Raw genomic sequence first — 27993 nt, forward strand, 5'->3', positions numbered from 1 at the left:
ACTAGAGATGCTGAAAGCAGATAAAAGCTATCTAGGTCTATGACCTTTTCCCTATTTGACCTGGGATGGAGGAAAGGGAGACAGAGAGAAGCAGTAGGGTGGCTCTTGCTAGGAAGGGGTGGTTCCAAACAAGAAAGTCCCAGAAAATGCAGAAGGACCAAGGCTGGATGCCCCAGTGCCCCCCTCAGTGCCCCCAGGTTAAGGTTGCCAGACAAACAGGGATGCTGGTTCTAGTGTGAATTTCAGATACACATGATATTCCTTTGGTAAAAGCTGGAGCATCCTTGTACTAAAAAGCTGTTTATTGTCCACAGGAGATTCACATTTAAACGGACAGTCTGTATCTTACTTGCTAATCTGGACACCCACCCAAGTCCCTCAGGCTGGCTGAGCAGTGCAGGGAAGTTAGGTCTATTCCACTCCAGACACCAAGCTGGGAGGCGCCTGACCAGGCGCCTCAGGTGACAGTGAGAACCAGTCAAGGCATCTCTGCTGCCTGAGGCCTTTCAAATGGGCCCGAAATGGATGGATATGAAGATTTAGAAGAACTCTCACACCTGTGATCTGTTTCAAATCTAGCCAGACTGAGGGGTGGTGGCTTGAGAAGCATGATAAGCACATGGGAGCCACAATAGGATGAGGTTAAAGGGGAGTACGTTACCTTCCTTCATATTTGCAAATCGCTCCTTCAGCTGGTGATCCACCTCAGGACCAAAGGCAAAGTTATTCACAAATATAACACTGCAAAATAATATTCCAGTTGAGTAAAATGAAGGTTCCATCTTCACACGTGTATAGAGCGCCAGTGCAAATGATGCCTACCGCCTCCACTGCCAGTTCCGCTGTGAGGCATCCCCAGGCTCTGCCCGCACCACCTCTACCGGACCCAGGGAATGGGCTCTGGCCCACAGGGTGTAACAGGTGCCCCAGTCTGTTGCTAACATACAACAACTCACAATTTTCCATGACTACTACATTCCTGGCTTCTCTGGAAAAAAACAAGATAGACAAGTGCAGGCAAAGGTGCCCTGGGTCAACCTGAACTGAATGGTTGGTGGTCCCTGCCTGCCCCTTGGATATTTCTGGGCTGGAATGCAGGCAGCATTACTGTCAACTGGGGACAAGAGTGTGAAGATAACCAAATACCAAGACAGGAAGTTAGCATGACTGAGTCAGGCTGCACCTATCTAAATGTGACCCTGTCAAGGATTCTCAGGATCAGAAGCAAAGCTCTTCCAAGGGAGAGTGTGGCACAGCCTGTCTCGCTTTTTCAAATGTTCTCTGGTAGCTGATGACCAGTCTGCAGATGACTGCTGAGACAGCTGAGGAGTCTGCTGCCCCCACTGGGGACAGGTGTTCCCCCAACTGCTCCCTCACTCACCCAACTTGATCCATGCTCACTTAGAGAAACTCTTAGGTTTCTTTGTTTTAAGTGAGAGGAGGGGATATAGAGAGACAGACTCCCGCATGTGCTCCAATGGGGATCCACCTGGCAAGCCCACTAGGGGCGATGCTCTGCCCACCTAGAGCCATTGGTCAGCAACTGAGCTATTTTTAGTACCTGAAGCAGAGGCACCATAGAGCAATCCTCAGTATCCAGGGCCAACTTGCTCTAACCAATTGAGCCATGGTTGCAAGAGGGAGGGAGGGAGGGAGGGAGGGAGGGAGGGAGAGAGAGAGAGAGAGAGAGAGAGAGAAACAGAGAGAAGGGGAAGAGGAGGGGTGGAGAAGCAGATGGTTGCTTTTCTTGTATGCCCTGACCAGAAATTGAACCTGGAATATCTACACACGGGCTGACATTCTACCACTGAGCCAACCGGACAGGGCCTAGAGCAGCGGTTCTCAACCTGTGGGTCACGACCCCGGCGGGGGACGAACGACCAAAACACAGGGGTCGCCTAAAGCCATCGGAAAATACATATTGATGGCTTTAGGCGACCCCTGTGTTTTGGTCGTTCGACCCCCACCAGGGTCGTGACCCACAGGTTGAGAACCGCTGGCCTAGAGGAACTCTTTGAATAGCTAAACTCTAGAAACATTTGTGCAGCTGGTTCACATGAAGACCCAAAGGTAAGAGACAGTTTCATGCTTGGAGTCTTGTGGCTTTGCTGTCTGCTATAAGTGCTCCCAGATTAAAACTGTGCCATGACAAAAACTGTGCCACGAACAGAACTACAAACAGGGGGTTACTTCCCCTCCCCTTTTTTTTGTATCTTTCTGAAGCTGGAAACGGGGAGAGACAGTCAGACAGACTCCGGCATGCGCCCGACCGGGATCCACCCGGCACGCCCACCAGGGGGCGATGCTCTGCCCCTCTGGGACATTGCTGTGTTGCGACCAGAGCCACTCTAGCGCCTGGGGCAGAGGCCAAGGAGCCATCCCCAGCGCCCGGGCCATCTTTGCTCCAATGGAGCCTCGGCTGCGGGAGGGGAAGAGAGAGACAGAGAGGAAGGAGAGGGGGAGGAGTGGAGAAGCAGATGGGCGCCTCTCCTGTGTGCCCTGGCCGGGAATCGAACCCGGGACTTCTGCATGCCAGGCCGACGCTCTACCACTAAGCCAACCGGCCAGGGCCTACTTCCCCTTTTAAATGTAAAAGAAAATGGAGTGAGCTGTCATCCCCACACTACTTGCTTTAAGTCTCAATAGCTTTAAAATCAAGAAATCGTTTTGATTCCCGGCCAGGGCACACTGGAAAGGCGCCCATCTGCTTCTCCACCCCTCCCCCTCTCCTTCCTCTCTGTCTCTCTTCCCCTCCCACAGCCGAGGCTCCATTGGAGCAAAGATGGCCCGGGCGCTGGGGATGGCTCCTTGGTCTCTGCCCCAGGTGCTACAGTGGCTCTGGTAGCAACAGAGCGACGCCCCGGAGAGGCAGAGCATCACCCCCTGGTGGGCAGAGTGTTGCCCCCTGGTGGGCGTGCCTGGTGGATCCCGGTCGGGCGCATACGGGAGTCTGTCTGACTGTCTCTCCCCGTTTCCAGCTTCAGAAAAATACAAAAAAATATAATAATAATAAAATGTCAAAAAAAAAAAAGAAAAAAAGAAATCGTGCCTTACTGACAGTAGCACAGTGGATAGAGTGTTGGCCTGGGATGCTGAGGACCCAAGTATGAAACCATGAGGTCACTGGCTAGAGCACAGGCTTATCTGGCTTGGGTGCAGGCTCACCAGCTTGAGCGTAGGGTTGCTGGCTTGAGCATGGGATCATAGACATTATCTCATGGTCACTGTTTTAAGCCCAAGATCGCTGGCTTGAAACCCAAGGTCACTGACTTGAGCCTAAGAGGTCAGCTGGACCCCCCCCCCAATCAAGACACATATGAGAAGCAATCAATAAACAACTAAAGAGACACAACTACAAGTTGATGTTTCTCATCTCTCTCTTACTAAAAAACAAAACAAAACAAAAACCCTTCACAACAAGCAGATAAAGGTACAGTAACAGAGGGCCTGTCACACAAGGACAAGCACTGACAGCCAGGACAGAATGGCAGGGAAAGACAATGAAATTGTAAATAAAAGCCAGCAGCTCACTCCCTGTTTGATCAAAGACAAACAGAGAAGACAGTGAGGTTTGAAGTGGGATGGGGGCACCCCAGGTGCTGATGGGAAGAGCATGATGACAGGCAAGCTGAACTGGGCTGTGGCCCCACTTGGGACTGAGCCTGGGAAGACTGGAGGCCAGTGTCTCAAGATGACCAAGGCAGTGAGAGGGCAGAACCATAAAGGCCCCTGGGTACTGCTGACTAGAGAAGGCAGCTTTAGAGACTCCTGCCCTCTAGCACTCAAACCTGAGAAAACCAGGAAGCTAACTGAGGCAGAGGTCATCTCTGAAAACAAAAGAACTGGTGAGGAGGAAACACCCTTGAGAGGAAGCAGAGGCCTGGGAAGATACCCAGGGGAGAGGAGCATAGCCGAGCCTTGAGGCCTTGCCACACTCATAGGAAGAGCCCACGGGACCATCCCAGGCCAGGTGGACACAGCCAGAAGAAGACCAGGGTGCAGTGTGCTCTTGGAAGCTCTCACATCCCCAGGACATCCAGGAGACAGATCACTGCAGCACAGATACTGCTAGGCAGTGCTTGGTGAGGGTGGGGTTCTCCTACTGGAGAGGTCCTTTACTGTGCTCAGACTCCACTCAGACCACAACAGCAGCATAGCCCCAGCCCCTGTTCGATGGGAACATCCATGGAGTCAGCATGATTTTCTCAAGATGGTGAGGACCTTGCCATTAGGGGACAGTAGGCTTACAAGCAATGAAGGGGGACACGTCTATGAAAGAGTAATGCCTAGTTCCTACTTGCCTCAAGAATAACAGTGGGGGACATGAAGCAACCTGCAATCAGTGCACCCAGAAGGAAAGGGAGGGAAGGACAAGACATCAGGTTAGAATGAAAGCCTATGAACCTCCCCAGCAAGGCCAGCACACCACTCTCCAGGAAGAGTGCTCCAGAGCGTGCACTGTGGCCTCACAGAGTCACCAAGGTCCTGGCCACCTCCAGCTGATCCACATAAGACCCTCACATTCTGACCTTCCCTACTACTGATCCAGAGAGGCCCATCAAATCTGCAGCTCCACTAGACCCTAGGGGCAGAGCCCAGAAATCCAGCCTATATAAATATCTGAGGCCAGCAGAAGGACAAGGGACAATGACAAGAGAGAAGACTGGAAAGGACCATAGACACAGCTTCAGGAGCTGGTGGACATGGAGGCCACATGTCAAACCCTTGAGCTGGGAGACCTGCTAGAGCTGGGAGGGCTCTGGGCCTCTCATCCAAGGACCATGTAGGCAGACCTGCCAGTAAGCTGAAGATGTGCATGGTTTTGCAGTCAAGACAGACTGCTCATGCCCAAACTACACTGACCCCACAGAGTGAGGGGAAACAGCCTTCCCTGACCATGTCAGGGAGGAGGAATGGGCACAGTGTCCAAGGGCAGACACAGCAAGAGCTGAGCCCAGGCTGAGATTTCTGGGTAGCTTTCCCTCCCTAGCTGCAAAAGTAGGAGAGGACTCTTCTTGACAGACTGTGAGGGACCGGCCACACTAGTTCTGGGCTGGTCACCAACCACCTGCCCTGCTGACAGTGCTGAGAGTTACCCCTAGCAGCCCAAACCAGAAGGGAAGGAAAGAGAAGGGAAGCTCAAACTGCTTCTGCCATCCAGCTCCCTTGGGAATGGCAGCCACACCTGGAAGCCATGACCACCACAAAGGGACTTGTGCAAGCGGAACCCTCCCGGGGTACCCTGCTCAGCCAGGCCCCAGCACTGTCCTTGAGGTACCGTGAGTGGCGACTCTCACACCCGCCATACCTTGTGTTGGCTATCCGCTCTCTCCACTCCTCTGAGAGGAAATCGCCTCTTTCCAGCTGAAAGGAAGAAAACAGGGACAAGTGCTCATCACTGGTCTTGTTTGGCCCGAGCCAGCCCCCCACCTGGCAAGGAACAGATGAAATGAGCACAAAGTTGCAAAAGTGGGCAGGACACAAGGTTGAGGTAAGACTGAGGTGTGGCTGCCGGCAGCTCCACAGGGAGAAGATAGTCAGGATAAGCAGAGACTAGGCACTGCAGTGTGGGTCATCATGGGCCGCCAGAATGGGTACCCAGACTAGTGCTTTAGCACCCATCGCAGGAGTCAATGCACAGAGCAATGAAGACACTAGAGAATGTGCCCAAAGTCACGATGTTGTGTCCACTCAGTGTCAGCAGGGGGCAACCCAACACAGTTTGCAGAGCCAAGGAAGATCATTGCCCTACCAGGTAGGATGTTCTGGACAGAGGGTGGGTTAGCAAAGACTACAATAAACCTATATCGGGCGTTCCCTTGAGTGCCCAGGACACAGACCACTGACTGCAAGAGAGGCCTGCATGCCGAGTCAGCTAGGCTTCCTTCTGGGACACAGGATACACCTGTACTGTGGCTCTCTGACCTGTTTTACCTGAGAATAGTACTGTCTGTACCTTTAAAACCTGCTTTCAGTACTACTTTTATTAGCAGACTGATGTCATTCTGCCTCAAGGACAAAGTCTGCCTAAGAGGACACAGTTCTTAATAACTGAACTGTCCTGAGCTGTAACGTTTACTAAACCAAGAGAATTGGTTTTGTAATTCTTTTTTTCTCTTTTTTATTTTTTTTCATTTTTCTGAAGCTGGAAACAGGGAGAGACAGTCAGACAGACTCCCGCATGCGCCCGACCGGGATCCACCCGGCACGCCCACCAGGGGCGATGCTCTGCCCACCAGGGGGCGATGCTCTGCCCATCCTGGGCGTCGCCATGTTGCGACCAGAGCCACTCTAGCGCCTGGGGCAGAGGCCACAGAGCCATCCCCAGCGCCCGGGCCAATGGAGCCTTGGCTGCGGGAGGGGAAGAGAGAGACAGAGAGGAAAGCGCGGCGGAGGGGTGGAGAAGCAAATGGGCACTTCTCCTGTGTGCCCTGGCCGGGAATCGAACCCGGGTCCTCCGCACGCTAGGCCGACGCTCTACCGCTGAGCCAACCGGCCAGGGCGGTTTTGTAATTCTTTTTTTTTTTTTTTTTTTTTGTATTTTTCTGAAGCTGGAAACGGGGAGAGACAGTCAGACAGACTCCCGTATGCGCCCGACCGGGATCCACCCGGCACGCCCACCAGGGGCGATGCTCTGCCCCTCCGGGGCGTCACTCTGCCGTGACCAGAGCCACTTTAGTGCCTGGGGCAGAGGCCAAGGAGCCATCCCCAGCGCCCGGGCCATCTTTGCTCCAATGGGGCCTTGGCTGCAGGAGGGGAAGAGAGAGACAGAGAAGAAGGAGGGGGTGGGGATGGAGAAGCAAATGGGCGCTTCTCCTATGTGCCCTGGCCGGGAATCGAACCCAGGTCCCCCGCACGCCAGGCCGACGCTCTACCGCTGAGCCAACCGGCCAGGGCGGTTTTGTAATTCTTAAAAAAGGCTATCACCACCAGCCCTCAGTGTCTATCCAAGGCAACTGAAAAACACGTCCCCACAAAAACCTCTACTGGACATCCAGGACAGAAGGATTAACAGCAGTCCAAAGGTGGGAACCCAAATGCCCATCCATAGATGGACAGAAAAACACAAGTGACCCACATTGGAAAACACTGCTCAAACATGAAAAGGAGTGAAGCACTGACACTCACCACAATGTAGATGAACCTTGAACACATGCCTGCTCAGTGAGAAGCCAGACACAAAAGGCCACACAGTGTGTGATTCCATTTATGTGAAATGTCCAGAACAGGCAAATCCAGAGACAGGAACTGGATTAGTGGTTGTCAGGAGCTGAGGGTGAATGCTGATCGGTCTTCATCCATACTCCCATAAATGCCATCATGTGACCAAGAACCCTGCTTCTTGAGAAAAGAGCATGACCCCAATGGTCACTGCATCACTCTCAGGACAGGGCAGAGGGAAGCCCCTGAGCAGAGTGTCCTATGGGTGTTGCTGCCACAATGCAGTGAGACCATGTGCCTGGGGCAGAAGCGGCTGTGAATCCTATGTCCTCCAGTGCACACAGGGAAACCACCCAGGACAGCTCATAATGTGACAGCACAGGGCATGGGGAAGTGGCCAGTTCTAAACTGTTCAGGTGCTGCAGGAGGGCCCACCCACACTGTGGGTATCATATCTCTGAATCCTCTCCCCAGCTGAGAAACTTCTGAATCTGCCATTAGTGCCCACAAACAGCTCAGCCAAGACATGGGTAAGTGACTCAAGTCCAAAATCTTCACTGGAAATGTGCAAGACAAAGCTCCTAGAGCAAACTTAGTATCTATCTGCTGTCCTGTCTCTGTATAAATCACAGCCACGTGGACAACTATCTGCTTTGTCCTGGGGTCTTCCCTTCAAGTCCCTGCAGCTGGGAGTGGTCCTGACACAGGTGACTTTAGGCTCCTCCTGATGTGGCCCCTTTCCCTGGAGGCTCTCCCATACAAGCCACAATGTTTTAAGCCACAGCACCACTGCTTATTTTGTCCTATTTGAGACAAAAAAACAGCCATAGTCCTGACCCATGCCTGCTGAGCTCCACCACTCTTGGGCTGTGACCATCCAAATGATTGGCTGAGTGGGCTCTTTGTCACTGAGGACAACATGCCTGAGTTAACTCTGGCCAGAAAGATGTACAAGATCCCCCCCCACACACACACACACACACACGATTCCATGACTGGCCTCAACATCACTAAGATCTGTTTCTCCTATCTATAGAGACATGCACGAAGGGAAAGAGATGGGAGGAACAACTAGCATGCACATCATCTTTTCCACGGCCAAACCCTATTTGATCGTGTTCTGGGTCACCAGACAGGTCCAGGATCTGACTCAGGCAGGGCAATTGCACCCCTGTCCCAGTCAGCTCCACCTCCCAGGCATCTTCCCAGGAGTCACCACCCACACCTACACAGAACTCACAGAACTCAATATCCAGGAAAAAGAGCTTGGCTTGTGTGAAGCAATCACTCCAATGGGGAGATTGAGGCAGGCCCCACCCAAAGCCAGGTGAGTGAGACCCACTGACTGGAGGCTCTAGGCTTTGTTGCTCTTCTAGCCTGCCTAGGAGCAATCACAGGTCCACAGATGATGCCTGGCTGAACTGCCAAGGGACTCAACACAGAGAAGGACCAGAGTAAAGGTACGTCTATGCCTCCAGAATGCAATGCAGCTCCAGGTGACTTTCCTAAGGAGGAAGCAGCCAGCATTCCAGTGCCCAGAAGCTCTGTACCTTCTGGGTCTGCTTGTCAGCAGCACCAGGCCATCCTAATGTGGACAAGCTTGAGAGGAGAACCACTCTTACCCAGGTGGAGGCCCTGAAACACTTCCTGGAGAGGCACCTATCCCCAGGGGCACAGGCAGGTCCACAAGGTGCTGGGTACCTTTCCCAAGCAGCACTTCCATGATGCTGTTGCTGCATAAGGTACCATACACTGGACGAATGAAATCTATGTGCCAGGCCCATCACTAGGAGCCAAGAGCACAGGATCAGGTTGTGAGCAGACAACTGAGGTGCCACGGGGGCTCCAGACATCAGCCTGGGCAGAGAGCTGAACCAAGTGTCTCCATGTGGAAGGGGTGCCCTGAGGTATGACAGATAAGCAGACAAAAGCCATATGGAAGGAGGGAACAGGCTCCAAGGGAAGGAGGAATGTGAGCAGGCAGGAAGGGCCTGGCCACCTGGAAAGTGCTGGGCTACAGGATAGGAAGGGGAAAGGGCAGAAGATGGCCTTGCCTGGCTGGGCGGTGCCTCTGTGGGTAAAGAGGGAAACCGAAGAGGCAGCAGGCCACGGGAGATCCTTGAGAAGCAGGCTTTGGAGCCTAGAAAAAAGCACACTGGGCTATTTTTAGGCTCCTGCTGGCTTTGTTTCCTTTCCAGTTCTTAAGTAACATGAGGCAGGACTCCATGTGCCAACCCAGCGTCTGGTCAAAGCCACAGAAAACTGTTTGGAGGTCTCTCAAGACCCAGGACACATGTTCCTGCCAAATCCAAACATTAAGTAATCAGGCAGACTCCTACTACAACCTCTTGGAGCAGGGCTGTGCCCAATAGGACAAGCTCCAGAAGCATGAGAGAGGACACCAGAGCACAGACAGCTGCTCAGCCTGCAGCCAGCTTGTCCCACACACTGCCAGAGCTAGGACCAAGTGTCCTTTTATTTATTTATTTTATTTTTATTTTTTTAATTTTTATTATTATTTTTTTCCAAGTGTCCTTTTAGTCGAATTCTGGTCCCTGCTACTTTGCAGGGGCCACATGGGACTAATAATAAGCACCTTGAGCTCCATGAGACCCAAAGAACAAGATGGTTTCCAATAATACAGTACAACGTTTAGATGTGTCACTGACTCCCGAACACCCATAGGGCTAAGCGCTGCCACTTGATGGTGACAGGGGGAGGAAGAAGGAAGGAGAAGTGATGTGACTAGGACATCCACACCAGCCTCCTCCAAACTGCACTCCCAACAGAATGCTGATGGCTACTCATGGATCGATCAGAGCTGTTCCGGGAACTGGGTCAATAAAAACTCTTACATGGTGTGCTTGGAATTATTGGGCTCACTCTCCAGAAATATGGAGTATTTTTTTAATGTAAAAAACCTGTGTTTTGCCTGACCAGGCGGTGGTGCAGTGGATAGAGCATTGGCCTAGGATGCTAAGGACTCAGGTTAGAAACCCCAAGATCGCCGGTTTAGCGTGGGCTCACCAGCTTGAGCAAAGGGGTCACCAGCTTAAGCGTGGGATCAGACATGACCCCATGGTTGCTGGCTTGAGCCCAAAGGTTGCTGGCTTGAGCCCAAGGTTGCTGCCTTGAACAAGGGGTCACTGGCTCAGATGGAGCCCCCGGTCAAGGCACATATGAGAAAGCAGTCAATGAACAACTAAGGTGCTGCAACTATGAGTTGATGCTTCTCATCTCTCTCCCTTCTTGTCTTTGTCTCTCCCTTCTTTCTGTCTGTCCTTGTCTATCCCCCTCTCTCTCTCTCACTAACAATAAAACACAAAACAAAACCATGTGATTATATCAACAGATACAGATTTTGTTGGATTTAACAAAATCCAAAACCCTTTCATGATAATGATTCTCAACAAAACAGGAATAGAGGGAAACTGTCAACTTGAGAAAGAACATCCACAAGATACCTACAGCAAGTGTCATACTCCACGATGAGAAATCTGAAGCTTTCCCACTAAAATCAGGAACCAGGCAGGATGTATGCTCACCCTCACTTTTCAACACCGTACTGAAAATCCTAGCTAATGCAATGAGACAAGAAAAGTAAATGCAAGGTGTACAGATCAGGAAGAGATAAAACTGTCTATTCGCAGATAACATGTTCATCTATTCAGAAAAACTGCAACTAATACACAACTACAGCAAGGTTATAGGATAAAGATAGTAATACATATCAATATACAATATGCAAAGATCAGTTACTTTTCTATAAGCCAACAATGAACAAGTTAAACTTAACATTAAAATAACAAAGCCATTTATTATCAGCATTACAAAAAAGAGAAATACTTAGGTATAAATCTAAAATATATGTACAAGATCTATATGAAGAAAACTAAAACTCTGATGAAAGAAAACAAAGAACTAGATAAAAGGAGAGGCAGTCGTCAATGTTCGTAGATGGGAAGAATCAATATTGTCAAGAGGTCAGTTCTTTCCAACTTGACCTACAGATTCAACACAATCCTAATCAGAATCCTAGAAAGTTATTGTGTGTATACTGACACACTGATTCTAAAGTTTATATCGAGGCAAAGGCCCAGAATAAGCAAATCAATATTGAAGGAAAAGAATACAGTTGGAGGACTGACTCTATCTGACTTCACGGCTACAGTAATCCAGACAGCATATATTGATGACAAAACAGACACACAGATCAATGGAATAGAACAGAGCCCCGAAACAGACCCCCACAAACACAGCCAACTAATCTTTGACGAAGCAAAGATGGTCTTTGCAACAAATGGTGCTAGAACAATTTGACCTACTCATACAAATTAATCAAAACAGATCTTACATCCTTCACAAAAATTAACCTAAGTTAAGGGATCATAAACTTACAAAAAACTAAGCCTGACCAGGCAGTGGCTCAGTGCATAGAGCATCGAACTGGGATGCCGAGGACCCAGGTTCGAGACTCCAAGTTCGCCAGCTTGAGCACGGGTTCATTTGGTTTGAGCAAAAAGCTCACTAGCTTGGACCCAAGGTCGCTGGCTCCAGCAAGGGGTTACTGGGTCTGCTGAAGGCCCGCGGTCAAGGCACATAAGAGAGCAATCAATGAACAACTAAGGTGTCGCAATGTGCAACAAAAAACTAACGATTGATGATTCTCATCTCTCCGTTCCTGTCTGTCTGTCCCTGTCTATCCCTCTTTCTGACTCTGTCTCTGTAAAAAAAAATTTTTTTAGGCCCTGGCCGGTTGGCTCAGCGGTAGAGCGTCAGCCTAGCGTGCGGAGGACCCGGGTTCGATTCCCGGCCAGGGCACACAGGAGAAGTGCCCATTTGCTTCTCCACCCCTCCGCCGCGCTTTCCCTCTCTGTCTCTCTCTTCCCCTCCCGCAGCCAAGGCTCCATTGGAGCAAAGATGGCCCGGGCGCTGGGGATGGCTCTGTGGCCTCTGCCCCAGGCGCTAGAGTGGTTCTGGTCGCAACATGGCGACGCCCAGGATGGGCAGAGCATCGCCCCTGGTGGGCGGGCCAGGTGGATCCCGGTCGGGCGCATGCGGGAGTCTGTCTGACTGTCTCTCCCTGTTTCCAGCTTCAGAAAAATGAAAAAAAAAGAAAAAAAAGAAAAAAAAATTTTTTTTTAAAAGGAAAAAAAAACCTATAAAACTCCTATATGATATTGTGAGAGTAAATCTAAGTGACCTTAGGTTTGGCGAGGACTCTTAAATAGACCAAAAACATGATCCATGGAAGAAGAAGCTTTTACATTGCTTCTAAGGAACAGGAAACATCCTCTTCCTGCTCTCCCACACCCCTAATCAATCCCCAAACTACGTTATATAATTTATTCTATTTCCCCAATGCACTAAGAAACATCTATTCCAGCTAAACAGCCAACACCCCATGAACAGCTTGCTCTAGGCTAGTGAAAATGGGGACGGAGAGGACTGAACAGTCACAAAAACTCTTCAGGAGGAAATAGCCACAGGACCAGCTGATGGAACCAGGTGGAATTAAGTGGTTTTGGCATCAACCACTGGGTATGTGGCAAGTAATAAACTGGAATGGGAAGAGAAGAACCTGTTAAAGATCTGGTTTTGGACCCACACCAAATGGATAGAGACTACATGGCACCTGTGTGTCCATGGGCAAAAGAAACCCCAGTAGAAAGATGAACATGCCTGACCAGGCGGGAGCGCAGTGGATGGAGTGTCGGACTGGGATACAGAGGACCCAGGTTCAAGACCCCAAGGTCGCCAGCTTGAGCGTGGGCTCATCTGGTTTGAGCAAAAAGCTCACCAGCTTGGACCCAAGGTCACTGGCTCGAGCAAGGGGTTACTCGGTCTGCTGAAGGTCCACGGTCAAGGCACATATGAGAAAGCAATCAATGAACAACTAAGGTGTCGCAACGTGCAATGAAAAACTAATGATTGATGCTTCTCATCTCTCCGTTCCTGTCTGTCTGTCCCTCTCTCTGACTCTGTCTCTGTAAAAAAAAAAAAAAAAAAAAAAAAAAGAAAGAAAGATGAACAAGAAGTCATGAGCGTGAAAATATATTTCAAGATGTAGACATAGATGCACTGAGCAGGAGGAGCAGGGAGACCAGAGGATCCAGGGCAGGGCCCAAGGAACCTTGGCATCAAAAGGCTGAGCTGAGCCTTACCAGGTGGTGGCGCAGTAGATAGAGCGTCGATCTGGGATGCTGAGGACCCAGGTTTGAAACTCCAAGGTCACTGGCTTGAGCATGGGCTCACCAGCTTGAGTGCAGGGTTTCCAGCTTGAGCGTGGGATCATCAACATGATCCCATGGTCGCTGGCTTGAGTCCATGGTTGATGGCTTAAGCAAGAAGTCACTGGCACAGCTAGAATCCCTGGTCAAGGCATGTATAAGAAGCAATCAACAAACAACTAAAGTGACACAACTACAAGTTGATGCTTCTCATTTCTCTCCCTTCCTGTTTCTCTCTCTCTCTCTCTCTCTCTCTCTCTCTCTCTCTCATTTAAATGAATGAATGAATGAGGCCAGGCTGGTGATGGAGATGAGGGGCAGCCCAGAAAGCTGTGCAGAGTGTTGCCTCTAATTCCACCCTTGCTTAAAAAAAAAAGGGTTTATGAGCTGGGTTGCATGCTGCGGGGAAGGCAGCAAGAGAAAGATGCCACTTTCAGGACAGTGAATGGCAGAAAAGGCCATTTCCTCCACACCCTACTGTCCATCTTGCACCAGCTCTAATACATACACACGTGCATGACATGGAAGGAGGGGCTGCCTCAGAAGGAGCCCCAAGTGCTACCTAAGAGCTCATCAAGTACCCAGAGACACATGGAGGGTAGGCAATTACCTTTGTAGAGCCAAGGGCTGAGAAAGAAAGACGCCATGACGTGCCACCTCTGTTCTCTGAGAGCATGGAGCAGGACTTAGAACCATGCTCCCAAGGTGGCCCCTGAGAAAGGAGGATGAACATTACCAAGAAAAGGTGGAAAAGGGACAGGGGAAGAGAGGAGGGAGAATTTTCAGCTAATGCCAGCTGCCCCAACCCGGGGGGATCCTGAAGGGAGTTAAGGGGACCTTCTTCCAGCAACACCACATGCCCAGCTTGCGCCAGGCTGGGGCAATGATGGGTGTAAAGGGACAGCCCCAGTGGAGATGAGCTGGATCCCACAGGAGGAGACAAACGGCGGCGGGTCCAGAGGAAGAGGAAGCATAGGGGACTCGTCAGCCGCAGGGGCATGGAGCAATGGCACTCACTGTGTATTCTGCATGCTTTTTTCCATACCATTTCATCCACTTCCTGAACTCTCGGTCCATGGTCTGCAAGGGAACAAAATCAGACAGCCCATCAAAATACCCAGGACAGCCTGACTGGTGGTCTGGTGGTGGCACTATGGATAGAGTATTGACCTGGGATGCTGAGGTCCCAGGTTTAAAACCCCAAGGTCACTGGCTTGAATGTGGGTTCATCCTGCTTGAGCGTGAACTCATTCGGCTTGAATGCAGGCTTGACAGCTTAAGTGCAGGGTCACTGGCTTGAGCATGGGATCAACATGATCCCAAGGTCGCTGGATTGAGCCCAAAGGTCGTTGGCTTGAAACCCAAGGTTTCTAGCTTGAGCAAGGAGTCACTGGCTTGGCTGGGGCCTGCTGGTCAAGGCATGTATGAGAAGCAATCAATTAACAACTGAAGTAATGCAACTACAAGTTGATGCTTCTCGTCTCTCTCAAACAAAAACAAAACAAAACAAAGAACAGGACAGCCAGGAAGAGGAGGCCTCCTCCATACACTCAGGCAGGTGACCTATGGTTCCTCAAGGCCCATCTTCCCCTTTGTCCCCCTCCTGTTCTGAGAGATTGAACTAAGACTGCCAGTCTATACCACTCCATCCACACAATCCAAGAGCAACAGCCCCATGAGGATTCTGAGGATCCTATGGATGGTAGACTGTGGGGCCATGACCCATCCACTCCCCAGACAGTGTCACCAGCTGACCCCACCCTGGAGGCAAAGAGGCTGTAGCAACCAGAGAAAGGGAAACACACTGATGGGGGCCTAAGCTCGCACTGGAGACCAAAGAACCCAGAGCCGCTGCCTGGATACCCCACCTTCCCCATGTCCCGGGATACACCTCCCCTGCCAGCCATGGGTGGAGGCAAACAAACATGAGAAAGAAATGAGTCATAAACACATGGCCAAGTCCCCAGAACAGCTCACCTCCGCGTACTTGGCTGGGATATCAGCTTTCTCAACTCCGTAGTGATGTTTGCAGTTGGTGGCAGCGGCAACCTGCAGCACAACCTGGCCCACTCCTTCAGAGAGGGGGGAGGCGCAGTCACAGATGCAGCACCATGACAGGGGATGGGGGAACTGGGGTGTCACAAGGGTAACAGGCAGAGTCCCCAGACTCTTCACTAAGGCATGAGCACTGTCCACGGTGCTGAGGCCACTCAACAACCCAAACTGAGCTGAGTCCCTACTAGAGGATGGCTGTCACACTTTGGCTCCCACAACTGGAATAGTTCTTGGTATATGACTAGATGTGGCATGAACTACCTAGACACAGACACTGTCCTGTGACACTGATGCCACAGTAGGGCTCCCATCCGCCTTAAATCCATACCACATTGCCACCACAGCACCACAGGGTTCACCAGATGGTGACATCACCTTGAGAAGACAATCAATACTTGTCATCGACTGGGTTTAAAGCAGGATTGGCAGTGGCAGGAGAGTCCCCCACAGAATAGAAATAGGGTCTCCAAAGCACTGTCACTGGTGGCATCGCTGCACAGTCAGACAAGCAGGTTGAGCACCTGACAAGACAGGCTGTCCGAACTCAGACAAGAGGCACTATCTGCCAGTGTGCTGCTCCATGGGCCTTAGCCAACAACCTGTCCTCCCACGAGAGGTCAGCTTTGTATTTCAAATTGTGTGTCAGGAGCCATTCAATTTTTCATTTTGAATAGAACGTATTCAAATAATAAAAATAAGCATACTGTTTAGAAACAGGTAAACGAAGGCCCACAGGTAGAAGTCGTGAGGGTCTCTAACAAGGGCAGGGGAGGTGGTGAGAGCCAGACACAAGAAGACTGGTGGTTTTCAAAAATTATCACTCTTTCAATTAACAGAGATAATTAAACAGCCTTCCAGATAACTGGCTTTTGAACCACATGCAATCCAATTAAAATATAAATTGTGTGCTTGAAAAGGGCTTAAACCAGTGGTAGTCAACCTGGTCCCTACCATCCACTAGTGGGTGTTCCAGCTTTCATGGTGGGCGGTAGTGGAGCAACCAAAGTATAAATAAAAAGATACATTTAACTATAGTAAGTTGTTTTATAAAGATTTATTCTGCCAAACTTAGTGAAAATCCGACATAAAGTACTTAGTAAGTAATTATTATTATTATATGCTTTAACTTGCTGTAACCGCTTTATAAATTTTATAAAGTAAAGTTACCTCCCTACTTTATAAATCACCATTACTGTGGAACCGGTGGGCGGTTAGAAAATTTTACTACTAACAGAGATACAAAAGTGGGAGGTAGGTATAAAAAGATTGACTACCCCAGGCTTAAACTAAGGATGATGCCACCAAAGAAGTCATCTTGTCCCAGAGCATTGAGGACACACATGACTATCTGAGAAAGGGCTTTCAAGTCTATAAGTGCTAGGTTGTCATGTAGAAACAAGGTCACATGAGGACAGCAAAGATACTCAAGAGGAAGGCTGTGTACAGGGTTCCTAGTAGTACAGTATGATGTTTGATAGTCACACAATCAGCCCTGTCACACCAATCAGAACATCCTACCAGGAATCAGCCTGATGTTTATTCATTCTATAAAGCTCATCTCGTGTCCACCTGCCAGGCCCCTGTGAATGTCCTGCTGAGAAGGCCCTGCCCCCAGGAGCCTAAACTGGTGCTGAGAATGACCCATAACAAAGAGGTAGGGACCTATTAGGGCTGGAAAGTGCTGGACCTGCCCCTCCCCTGGTCTTGAGAAGCAGAAGAGAAGAGGGTTGGTTGGACCCTGTTGAAATGTAGCTATTCCTTCCATCTCTGGGGAAGCTTTAGGCTCTTCAGGAAGCTCAGCTAAAGCAGTGGGTCTGAGGGAGGACCTGCCCTTTCCATCAACCTCACATTCTGGACTTTGAATGGAGGAAAGCATGGGGACTTGGAAAGCATGGCCCTGGGGCTATCTGCCCCATACTCACCACTTCCCAGGTCCACAAACAAGTCATCCTCAGTCATCTTGATCTCATCAATCATCTGTGCAACCAGGTCGAAGGAGGTTTCCCCATACACTTCCGGGGAGAAGGGCTCATAGTTATTGAGCTTCTCGGGGTCCGTCACCGAGTGGTTGTAAACCTGCTGCAGGATGTGCCGCAGAAGCCCATTGGATGGCCGTGTATTCAGCTTCATAGGCTGCGTGGTTCCCTTCCACTGTGGACATCAAGAAAAGTACCAGAACACATCACACAGGGGACAATGTACCCTATAACCTTCATACCCCAAAACCACATTACTGCTCCCTATTAAAAAAAGTGTGTAAGTATATGCAAATGTGTGTATACATGAATGTGTCTGTGTACATATGCATGTATGAGCCTGTGTCTAATAGTATGTGTATGTGTCTAGGCATGCATGCATGTGAGAGAGAGAGAGAGAGAGAGAGAGAGTGTGTGTGTGTGTGTGTGTGTGTGTGTGTGTACACGCACGTACTGGTGAGAAGTGAGACCCATAGTGCATACAAAACCCACTGCCTGGGCCCTGGTGCTACCACATCGCTTCACCGGATGGGCTATTAGACCATCAATTCCAGAACACTGCCTCAGAATGGCCATCTTCTGGTCCAGGCCAATGGCTCAGTGGATGGAGGGTCAACCCAGTATATGGACGTCCTGGGTTCGATTCCCGGTCAGGGCACACAGGAGAAGTGACCATCTGGTTCTCCCCCTCATCTCTCCCTCTTTCCCTCCCGCAGCTAGTGGCTCAACTGGTTCGAGTGTGGACCTGGGCACTGAGGTGTATCAGCTTCAGGTGCTAAAAATAGCTCAGTACTCGAGCATTGGCCCCAGATGGGGTTGCCAGGTGGATCCTAGATGGGGTGCATGTGGGAGTCTGTCTCACTACCTCCACTCCTCTCACTTAAAAAAAAAAAAAAAAAAAGAATGGCCATCTTCATGAAAATCTACCTGGGAGAAGAAATAAGCTCAGAGCTGTATAGAGCCAGGGCCCCCTCCTCACCTTAGGATCAAGTAACGTGAAGGGCAATGGGGTCTAGAACCACAGGTGGGGCCTAGATGAGGAGACAGGCCTGAAGGCAGGGTGAGGCCACCTACCAGCTGGTGGATGCTGTCGATAGCCCGGTTGTACTTGTCACAGAGCCTCTGCATGCTTTCAAAGCTGAAAAAGGTCAAAGGAAGGTGCTGGTCACTGCTAAGCTCAGAACAGGCCACCAGGAGGGAATGGTATATATACAGATGATGCAAGGTCAGGTAGAGCCTGGCTCCCATCCATAGGTCACAGGGCACAAAGGAGTATCCCACACGGGCAACAAGACTGGGCCAAGATTTTCGGGCTGAGGTAGTCATGGCTATGAGACCATACCATATGCTTGTGGCAAAACCTGAGATCGATGGTGTGCCAGCAGGCATTAGGTCAGAAAAGGGTTTCATACAACCATTCCTATAGCCCCACAGGGAGTGGGACCTAGATCATGCCCTCACCCCCCACCCACCCAGGCAGACTCCCAGGGCTCTTCTTTCTCTGGCTGGATCCCACAGGCTTCCGACCCTGAGCCCTGACTTGGATGAGCACTGAGAACACCCACAGGCAGAAAAGGCAACTGGCTCTCATAGACCACTCCTGACACCCTGACTCTGCAAAAAGGAGGGCAACACCTTCCCCCTTCACACTGGTGTATCACTTGTTTTTTTTGGTTTTTTGTTTTGTTTTTTTTTAATTCATTTTAGAAAGGAGAGAGAGAGAGGAGAGAGAGAGAGAGAAGGGGGAGGAGCAGGAAGCATCAATTCCCATATGTGCCTTGACCAGGCAAGCCCAGGGTTTCGAACCGGCGACCTCAGCATTTCCAGGTCGACGCTTTATCCACTGCGCCACCACAGGTCAGGCCCACACTAGTGTATCACTTGTTTACTGCAACTTTTTAAAAGTTTCAACACTTTCAAAGATATAAGCAACATGTGCTAGATATCTAATGAGACAGTTTTTGTGGGTTTTTAAAGTGTTTATTGTTTTTCTTCCCCATTGATTTGAGAGAGAAGAAGGAAGAAAGAAACATTACTTGCTGTTCCACTTAGCTGTGCACCCACTGACTGCTTTTCATACATGCCCTGAGCAGGGCTCGAAATGGTGACCTGGTGCTCAGGGAGAACTCTCCAGTCACTGCACTGTTGGCCAGGGCTTGGAGGCGTTTTTAATGAAACAAAATTCTCCCAAACATGATGAATTTTATTTTAGGTATTAATATTCAATGGAATTTCCTACCCAGGGATTCTCACTTGGGGTGGTCATGCCCCCAGGAAACACTGGGCAATGTCTGGGGACATCTGTAGTTGTCATAATTGGGATGTTCCTGGCATTAAGCGGGGGCCAGGATGCTGTTCAGCACCTCACACTGCCCAGGGTGGCCCCACAGAGAGTGACCCAGCCCTGATGTCCACAGTGCCAGATCAGGGAGACATGCACCAAGTTTCTGTGCTGTATGAGGGGAGTGTCCCTGGGGCTCTCTCTATGCCTGGGAGATGTTTGGGGGCACCGGCCGAGTAAAGGCACCTCCACACCTAGAACATGGAACCACCACTCCCCACATGCATCTTCGCTACACACCCACCCCTCGTCCTCAGCCCTAGACTTACTGAGTTCATGGACACTTTCCCTCCTAACAGAAGTAACAGATTCAACTTAGACCAGTGCCCACATAACAGGTTTACAGCTTCCTTGGATGGCAACTGCCATTGAGAAAGCTAGAGAGATCAATGGCAGGACAGAACAGCCACGACCAAAGCCTAAAGAGTTCTCACAAAGGACAATGACAGTGACCAGAAACATCAGAGAGGGCTAATGCAATGAGTCAGTAAACCAGGAGAAACAAGCTCTTGCACATTCCAGAGGAATAACTGCATACAAAGAATGGGGGAGGTAACGAGAGGTATGAGGGGGCCAGCAGGCTGAAGGTGACTGAGGTCCTCCTGGCCCTCTGGCCCTGAGTCTCCCTTTCAGATGAGAACAGGACTTAGCCAGAAGTCCAGGGCTCCAGAGGCTAAAGAGAGAAGCCATTGCACTATCACTACTCTGCGTTTTAGTTCCTGTGCTCCAACTTTCACATCATCCCTTCAACCCAATCACAGTAACCACTCACAGCCTCCAACCACCTCTGGGAGACATTCTCCTGCAAGAATGAGTGGATAGCCCTGGCAGGTTGGCTCAGTGGTAGAGCGTTGGCCTGGCATGCAGGAGTCCCGGGTTCGATTCCTGGCCAGGGCACACAGGAGAAGCGCCCATCTGTTTCTCCACCCCTCCCCTTCTCCTTCCTCTCTGTCTCTCTCTTCCCCTCCTGCAGCCAAGGCTCCATTGGAGCAAAGTTGGCCCGGGCACTGAGGATGGCTCTGTGGCCTCCGCCTCAGGTGCTAGAATGGCTCTGGTTGCAACAGAGCAACGCCCCAGATGGGCAGAGTATCACCCCCTGGTGGGCATGCCGGGTGGATCCCGGTCGGGCGTGTGCGGGAGTCTGTCTGACTACCTCCCCCTTTCCAACTTCAGAAAAATACAAAAAAAAAAAAAAAAAAAAAAAAGAATGAGTGGATAGATGCAGGAGCTCAGAGCACCTGGGCTATCCTTGCACTCTAGCTCCAGACAGGAATCCACCCAAACAGATCAAGCTCGGCCCCTGGGCTGGCACTGCCATCCCCTTGCTTAAGAGAGAAAAGGTCCCACTGCTCACCTGACCTCGAGGTTGCCTTCCTCCCTTCTAGGAACACCATCAGACTAGACCCACTGTTCTCTGCCAGACTCTGACATCCTTCCGGTCTTTTCTAAGCCATCTGAACATTAAGGCAAGAAATCCAAGACCCACCATAAGTGTCTTGAAACAAAAGCACCTCTAAAACCACTGCTGCTATAGGTCCCACACACAATGGTCACCCCCTTACTAAAGACATGTTTCCCCAACTATATGACTGACATACAAGGGCCAGCACCCCTACATACCCTTACCCCAGGAGCAAGACAACTTTGCCACATGGTTCTCAGCATGGTCAGTGCCCTGGGCAAAGACAGTGTGGTTTCCTTCTTTTCACAACACTTAGTAACAATTATTAGACAGGAAGGAAAGCAAAGATGAGAGGACAGAATTAAGGGATGACTGAGGCAGGAAATGCTAACTTGAGGACAAAGAAGGCCTCCAAACACAAAAGTGAGATCAAGTCAAGAATGCCTGGGTGTCAGGCCCTGTGTGGGGGCTCCCAGGCTCCTCTGGGTTATGTTCTTTGTCAAGAGCCAGCTACCCGTAGATAGCATCACCCTCGAGACTGCCAAGAGCTAAAGTGGGCATGGGCTTGGAATGTCACCTTTCTTTCTCAAAGAAAAACAAAAAAATTCCAAGTGGGCATTCCAAAGCTGGCCTCGCCCTTCTCCACCCACAGGACTCTTCTCTGAGATCAGGATGTGCCTGCAGGAAACTGCTGAACAAGAACAAAGGGCTGGGCACAGTTACTGAGAGTTGGACGGGGGCTGGCCAGGGCCCAGGGCTCCAGAGGCCAGGCCAGCAGTGGCTTCTGGGTAGAAAGGTTGGCTGTTGGAGTCAATTACTATGAAAATAGAGAGGACTAACTCAGGGTGATTTCACACAGACCAAATCCCATTGCCACAATGTGGCATTCTCAGTTATGTCTTTACTCTGACAGTCTCTGCCAATATCTGATAAAAATTTCTTACCAAAATAGCTCCACAGAGACTACAGCCAACTCTGAAAGGAAATTTCAGATCAGCTTGCACCATCGAAGAACTAATTATAGGTTGTGTCCCCACCGTGAGCTCAGTCAGTGGAGAAGCAGCTCAGACCAAAGCCTGCTTACCTTTTGGTGTCGTAGTCGATTAGGACGTAATTCTCCATAGCAAGCTTGAGGTCTGGGATTTCCTCACAGACCCATCTGAAAATCAAAAGCAGAAACAACAATGAAGGTTATTCAAGCTCATGCTCCACTCTCAACCTTCTTCAATACTATTTATTCCCAAATATAAAAAGAAACTTCCCCATTACCTGACTCACAATGTGAAAGAAAAAGAAGGCACTGCTTCAAAATAAATGTCATTTTTACAATTAGGTGTGAATTATGCAAATTTTATGTAGCTTAAAGTTCAAACAAGTTGGCTTGGGAGCTACATGGATTTACACATTACAGGGTGAAGGAAACCATTCAGCTCAAACCAGATAGCTTGAAAAGCAATGTATTGACTAGAAACGAAAGAGAACTATTACTGAGAAATTAACTCACAACATGGGCCTTCTTCAACAAATACATTGTAAGAAAAAGAAGAGACAGAGGGGGAATCCATAGTTTAAAAGAGAAAAATATATCAGCCCATCTCAAGGCATAACCCTTACTAGATCCTGATACAATCTTAAAGAACATCATAAAAGCAGAGTCATCACTACAGAGAGTACAGAGAATGAAAGGAAGGCATGCCAATAAATTCAACAGTTTAGATGAAATGAACAAATTCCTTGAAAGACGCTATTACCAAAACTGACACAAGAAACAGAATATCAGAACCTGACCAGGCGGTGGCACAGTGAATAGAGTGTTGGACTGGGACACAGAGGACCCAGGTTCAAAACTCCAAGGTTGCCGGCTTGAGCACGAGCTCACCCAGTTTTAGCACAGGCTCACTGCTTGAGCGCAGTGTCGCTGGCTTGAGCGTGGGATCACAGACACACAGACATGACCCCATGGTCACTGGCTTGAGCCCAAAGGTCACTGATTTGAAGTCCAAGGTTGTAGGCTTAAGCAAGGGGTCACTTGCTCTGGTGTAGCCCCCCAGTCAAGGCACATATGAGAAAGCAATCAATGAACAACTAAGGAGTAGCAATGAAGAACTGATGCTTCTCATCTCTAACTCTCCCGTCCTGTCTGTCTGTTGCTAACTGTCCCTCTCTCAGTCACAAAAGATAAATAAATAAATAAATAAATAAATATCTGAACAGCCCTATCCAATTAACCCGATTTCTTACTCAGACATCTTCCCATGGAGAGAACTCCAGGCCAGGTGGCTTCACTCATGAATCTTATCAGACATTTGAGCATCAATTCTACCAAAATGTTTATGGTTTCACGAGGCTAACATTACCCTGATACCAAAACCAGAGGAAGACAAAGCCTTGTAAAGACATAAAAAGAAAATACACAAACCAGTATCCCTCATGTGCAGACACAAAAAAATCTTCAAAAATATTAGTCAAATTAATTCAGCAACACACCTTGATCAAGTGGGGTTTACACCAGGAATGAAGAATTGTTTAACATTAAAATTAGTCACTGCAATTCACCTCTAACAGAATAAAGGAGAAAAATAGTATGTTCACCTCAACTGATGCAAAAAGTATATGCGACAAAATTGAATCCCTACTCATGAAACTCTCAGGAAACTAGAAATGGAGAGAGCCATCTTCAACCTGACAAAGAGCATGAGGTCAGGTGTGAAGCTACTGTCTCTGGGCAAGAAACCCACCCTCAGCTATACTTGGCCTGCTGGCTCCTTTCAGAACTCTGCAGGGGATGGGGGTGGATAATAGGGAGCACAAGGAGACTGGAGAAGGAAGAAGGAACAATTCCTTCTGTCCATGGGTCCCTGTGTCATTTAGCAAGACTTCCTTACCCTACATGAAGGATTACTTCTCATAACAGTTTCCTTTATCATGTCCCCCATTTCATTCCCCCCAAACACACAAACACACAGACCACACCACACCCTTCAAGACCTATTCCAGACTCACAGTCACCAGAGCCAGCTGGTAGTCTACATGTCACCTCCCAAGAGCTCATCAGACCCAAGGGTCCCTGAGTCACTGTCCCTGGGCTGCATGAGCGCTCTCTTCTTCACTTACAGAGCGAGCCCATTTACTCCCAGTGAGCACCTCCTGATGGAAAATCCTCTCATCAGCAACACACATGGTTTGGGCAGGAGACCATGAGTCCTGCAGCTAACACTGAAATGGGTGCAAGACTCACACTCCCAGGAGGGTGGGGACAGATGAGGATGCCTGTGGGCCCCACTTCCCTTCAACACTGCACTAGATTGATAGAGGTCCTGGGCAGCACCACATGGCAAGAGAAACAAATGGACAGTCTTTACTGGAAAGGAAGAAGCAAAACTGTCCCTATTCACAGACACATGATTCAGTGTGTAGTCTACCCTAGGAATTTACAGAGAAGCTTCTAGAACTCAATATGTGAATTCAGTAAGGTTGCAAGACACAAAATCAACATGCAAAAATCTACATACAACAAAAAATTAAAAAGAGAAACTTTACATGTCACTTAAGATAACAGTAAAACATACTTAGGAGTCATTTTAATGAAAGATTTGCAAGAGCTCTATTGAAAACTACAAAACTTTGCTGAAAAAAGGTAAAAACAACATAAACAATATTCATGGGATCCAAGACTCAGTATTATTGTGGGGTTTTTTTAATTGATTTGAGACAGAGAGAGAAACATCAATTTGTTGTTCCACTCATCCATGCAGTCACTGACTGATTGTTGTATATGCCCTGACCAAGAATCAAACTCACAACCATGGCATATCAGGTTGATGTTTTAACCACCTACCTGAGTTAGCTGGCCAGGGTTGACTCAATATTGTTAAACTTCCTACTCAAACTAAACTCTACCTCAAAGTAATCCCTATAAAAAGCCCAGCAGGCTTTCTCTGAGAAACAGATAAGCTGATTCTAACACTGACATACAAAGACAGAGAACCAGGAACAGCCAAAATAATCTTTAAAAATAACAGTGCTGTTGCAAGACTTACACTACCTTCTTTTGGAACTTACTATAGATCTGTAGGAACCAGGAGTGTGTGGTAGTGAACAGAGGTAAACAAACAGAGCAGTTACACTGAATAAAGAATCCAGAGAGACAAACATATAAACAACAAAATTTTTTTTTTTTTGTATTTTTCCAAAGCCAGAAACGGGGAGGCAGTCAGACAGACTCCCGCATACGCCCGTTCTGTTGCGACCAGAGCCACTCTAGCGCCTGAGGCAGAGGCCACAGAGCCATCCTCAGCGCCCGGGCAAACTTTGCTCCAATGGAGCCTTGGCTGCGGGAGGGGAAGAGAAAGACAGAGAGGAAGGAGAGGGGGAGGGGTGGAGAAGCAGAGGGGCGCTTCTCCTGTGTGCCCTGGCCGGGAATCGAACCCGGGACTCCTGCAAGCCAGGCCGATGCTCTACCACTGAGCCAACAGGCCAGGGCCAACAACGAAATTTTGACAAAAGCACCAAAGCAATTTGATGGGGAAAAGAGAGTCTTTACAACAAATGAGGTTGGAATCGCTGAGTATCAAATGGTAAAAAAAGAATCTTCACCCCCAAAATCATAAACCCCATTTGACAAGAACCAAGATTCATTTACAACTGACTTTAAACCTGTAGGTAAAGGCTAAAACCACAAAGCTTCTTGAAGAAAACAAGAGGTAAAGATTTCCTGGATGCGACCCAGACAACTAACCATCAAAGAATGAACTTAGTTTAAAGCTTCCACTCATTGAGGTGCCATTAAAACCGCAGTCAGCCACACTACACATCATGCAGCACCTCACCAGGCACTGCTGCCAGAATATGTCAAGAACTCTTATAATTTAGTCAAAGGAAGACAAACAACTCAGTCTCAAGAAAGAGCAAAACCTGTTCTCCAAGAAAGCAGAGCTCCCTGCAGAAGTGGCCAATCCTAAGGGTGTTACCTGGGAAACTAAGGACGACTCTGGAGAATCCTGTGGTTCCAGAAAGTGAGGCTGTGCTCAGAATGGGCAGGGGCAAGTCAGAGGGACACTATATACTTGAAGCCAGTGGGCAGCCAAAGTTGAAAACAATCCAAACTCACCCATTATGTGGTGGAGAGGTGAACAGGATAAAGGAACTGTGGTCCCTCTACAATGACACACTCCTCAATAATAACAAGTTATTGGTACGCACAATGGAGCATCTCAAAACCATGTGCTCAATACATGCTGTACCATTCCATGTAGGTAAAATTTTAGAAAATGCAAGTAACCCTCAGAAAGCAGATCAGGGTTGCTGGGGAGAGAGGACTGAAGGGAGGACTGGGTTATAGGGAACACAGGAAATGTGAAGGACAAAGACGTCTGCTGCTGTGACTGCTCTGCATGGACATGAGCACAGCCACCCTGCTCAGACTGCACACTTCACATGTGTACAGTCTCTGTGCTTCAACTGCATCTCAGTTGCAATTTTAATTTTTTTATTTATTCATTTTAGAGAGGAGATAGAGAGAGAGAGAGAGACAGGGAGGGAGAGAGAGAGAAGGGGGGGAAGAACAGAAAGCATCAACTCCACATGTGCCCTGACCAGGCAACCCCAGGGTTTTGAACTGGTGACCTCAGCATTCCAGGTCAATGCTTTATCCACTGCACCACCACAAGTCAGGCACTCTCAGTTGCATTTTTAAAGTAGTGATATGAGAAAGAGCACTCTTGACTACCTCTGTGTATATTGAAAATTCTTCATTAAAAAAGTAAAGGCATTCCAGAAGTAGCATTTTGAGGAAGCGTGGGGCTTAGTGTGGTCTTTGTCAGCTTCAACCATGGCGTACCGCGGCCAGGGCCAGAAAGTGCAGAAGGTGATGGTGCAGCCCATCAACCTCATCTTCAGATACTTGCAAAACAGATCTCGAATTCAGGTGTGGCTTTATGAGCAAGTGAATATGCGGATAGAGGGCTGTATCATTGGTTTTGATGAGTATATGAACCTCGTATTAGATGATGCAGAAGAGATTCATTCTAAAACAAAGTCAAGGAAACAACTAGGTCGGATCATGCTAAAAGGAGATAATATCACTCTGCTTCAAAGTGTCTCCAACTAGAATGACTAATGGACTGAGAAATTGTGGAATATTAATTGCAGTCTGTCTTTTAGATGTTCTTTGTTGGGAATGTAGTTCTTAAACATTTATCCCTGTTGCTTTGACTACCAGATGACAATAAATATTATGGATTGTTTTTATTTAAAAAAAAAAAAAAAAAAAGTAAAGGCAGCCTGCCCAGGTGGTGGCGCAGTGGTAGAGCATCAGACTGGGATGCCAAGGACCCAGGTTCGAGACCCCGAGGTCGCCAGCTTGAGCACAGGCTCATCTAGCTTGAGCAAAAGCTCACCAGCTTGAGCCCAAGGTCGCTGGCTCAAGCAAGGGGTCACTCTGCTGAAGTCCCGCAGACAAGGCACGTATGAGAAAGCAATCAATGAACAACTAAGGTGTCACAATGCGCAATGAAAAACTAATGATTGATGCTTCTCATCTCTCCTTGTCCCTTGTCTATCCTTCTCTCTGACTCTCTCTCTGTAAAAAAAAAAAAAAAGAAAAGAAATTCTAAATACTTAAAAAAGTAAAAGCAGGCCCTGGCCGGTTGGCTCAGTGGTAGAGCGTTGGCCTGGCGTGTGGGGGACCCGGGTTCGATTCCCGGCCAGGGCACATAGGAGAAGCGCCCATTTGCTTCTCCACCCCACCCCTCCTTCCTCTCTGTCTCTCTCTTCCCCTCCCGCAGCCGAGGCTCCATTGGAGCAAAGATGGCCCGGGCGCTGGGGATG

General features: G+C 48.9%; 2 protein-coding genes across 6 annotated transcripts in view; one reads left to right on the plus strand and one right to left on the minus strand.

Annotated features, from left to right (window-relative positions):
• DOT1L (DOT1 like histone lysine methyltransferase) overlaps nt 1-27993 on the minus strand; it is a 74308-nt gene that overhangs the window by 26728 nt on the left and 19587 nt on the right. For 4 of the 5 annotated variants that reach the window (XM_066276860.1, XM_066276887.1, XM_066276854.1 and 1 more), the window contains exons 3-9: nt 22250-22324; nt 18497-18560; nt 17369-17597; nt 15369-15463; nt 14409-14471; nt 5309-5364; nt 662-741 (exon numbers count right to left, since the gene is read on the minus strand). In XM_066276860.1, the coding sequence (XP_066132957.1) occupies nt 662-741; nt 5309-5364; nt 14409-14471; nt 15369-15463; nt 17369-17597; nt 18497-18560; nt 22250-22324 (662 nt within the window). Of the gene's footprint in view, nt 1-661; nt 742-5308; nt 5365-14408; nt 14472-15368; nt 15464-17368; nt 17598-18496; nt 18561-22249; nt 22325-27993 lie in introns of those variants that run through there. The other variant, XM_066276877.1, reaches the window with a different exon arrangement.
• On the plus strand, nt 26941-27416 carry LOC136320210 (small nuclear ribonucleoprotein E). The gene has a single exon (XM_066253394.1). The coding sequence runs from the start codon at nt 26996-26998 to the stop codon at nt 27272-27274; it is 279 nt and encodes a 92-aa protein (XP_066109491.1). The 5' UTR covers nt 26941-26995; the 3' UTR covers nt 27275-27416.

The sequence above is a fragment of the Saccopteryx bilineata genome, chromosome 1 (genome assembly GCF_036850765.1).
Source record: "Saccopteryx bilineata isolate mSacBil1 chromosome 1, mSacBil1_pri_phased_curated, whole genome shotgun sequence".
Classification (NCBI taxonomy): Eukaryota; Metazoa; Chordata; class Mammalia; order Chiroptera; family Emballonuridae; genus Saccopteryx; species Saccopteryx bilineata.

Excerpts from the sequence above, each read along its gene's own strand:
- LOC136320210 (XM_066253394.1), top strand. The coding sequence starts at position 26,996 with ATGGCGTACCGCGGCCAGGGCCAGAAAGTGCAGAAGGTGATGGTGCAG.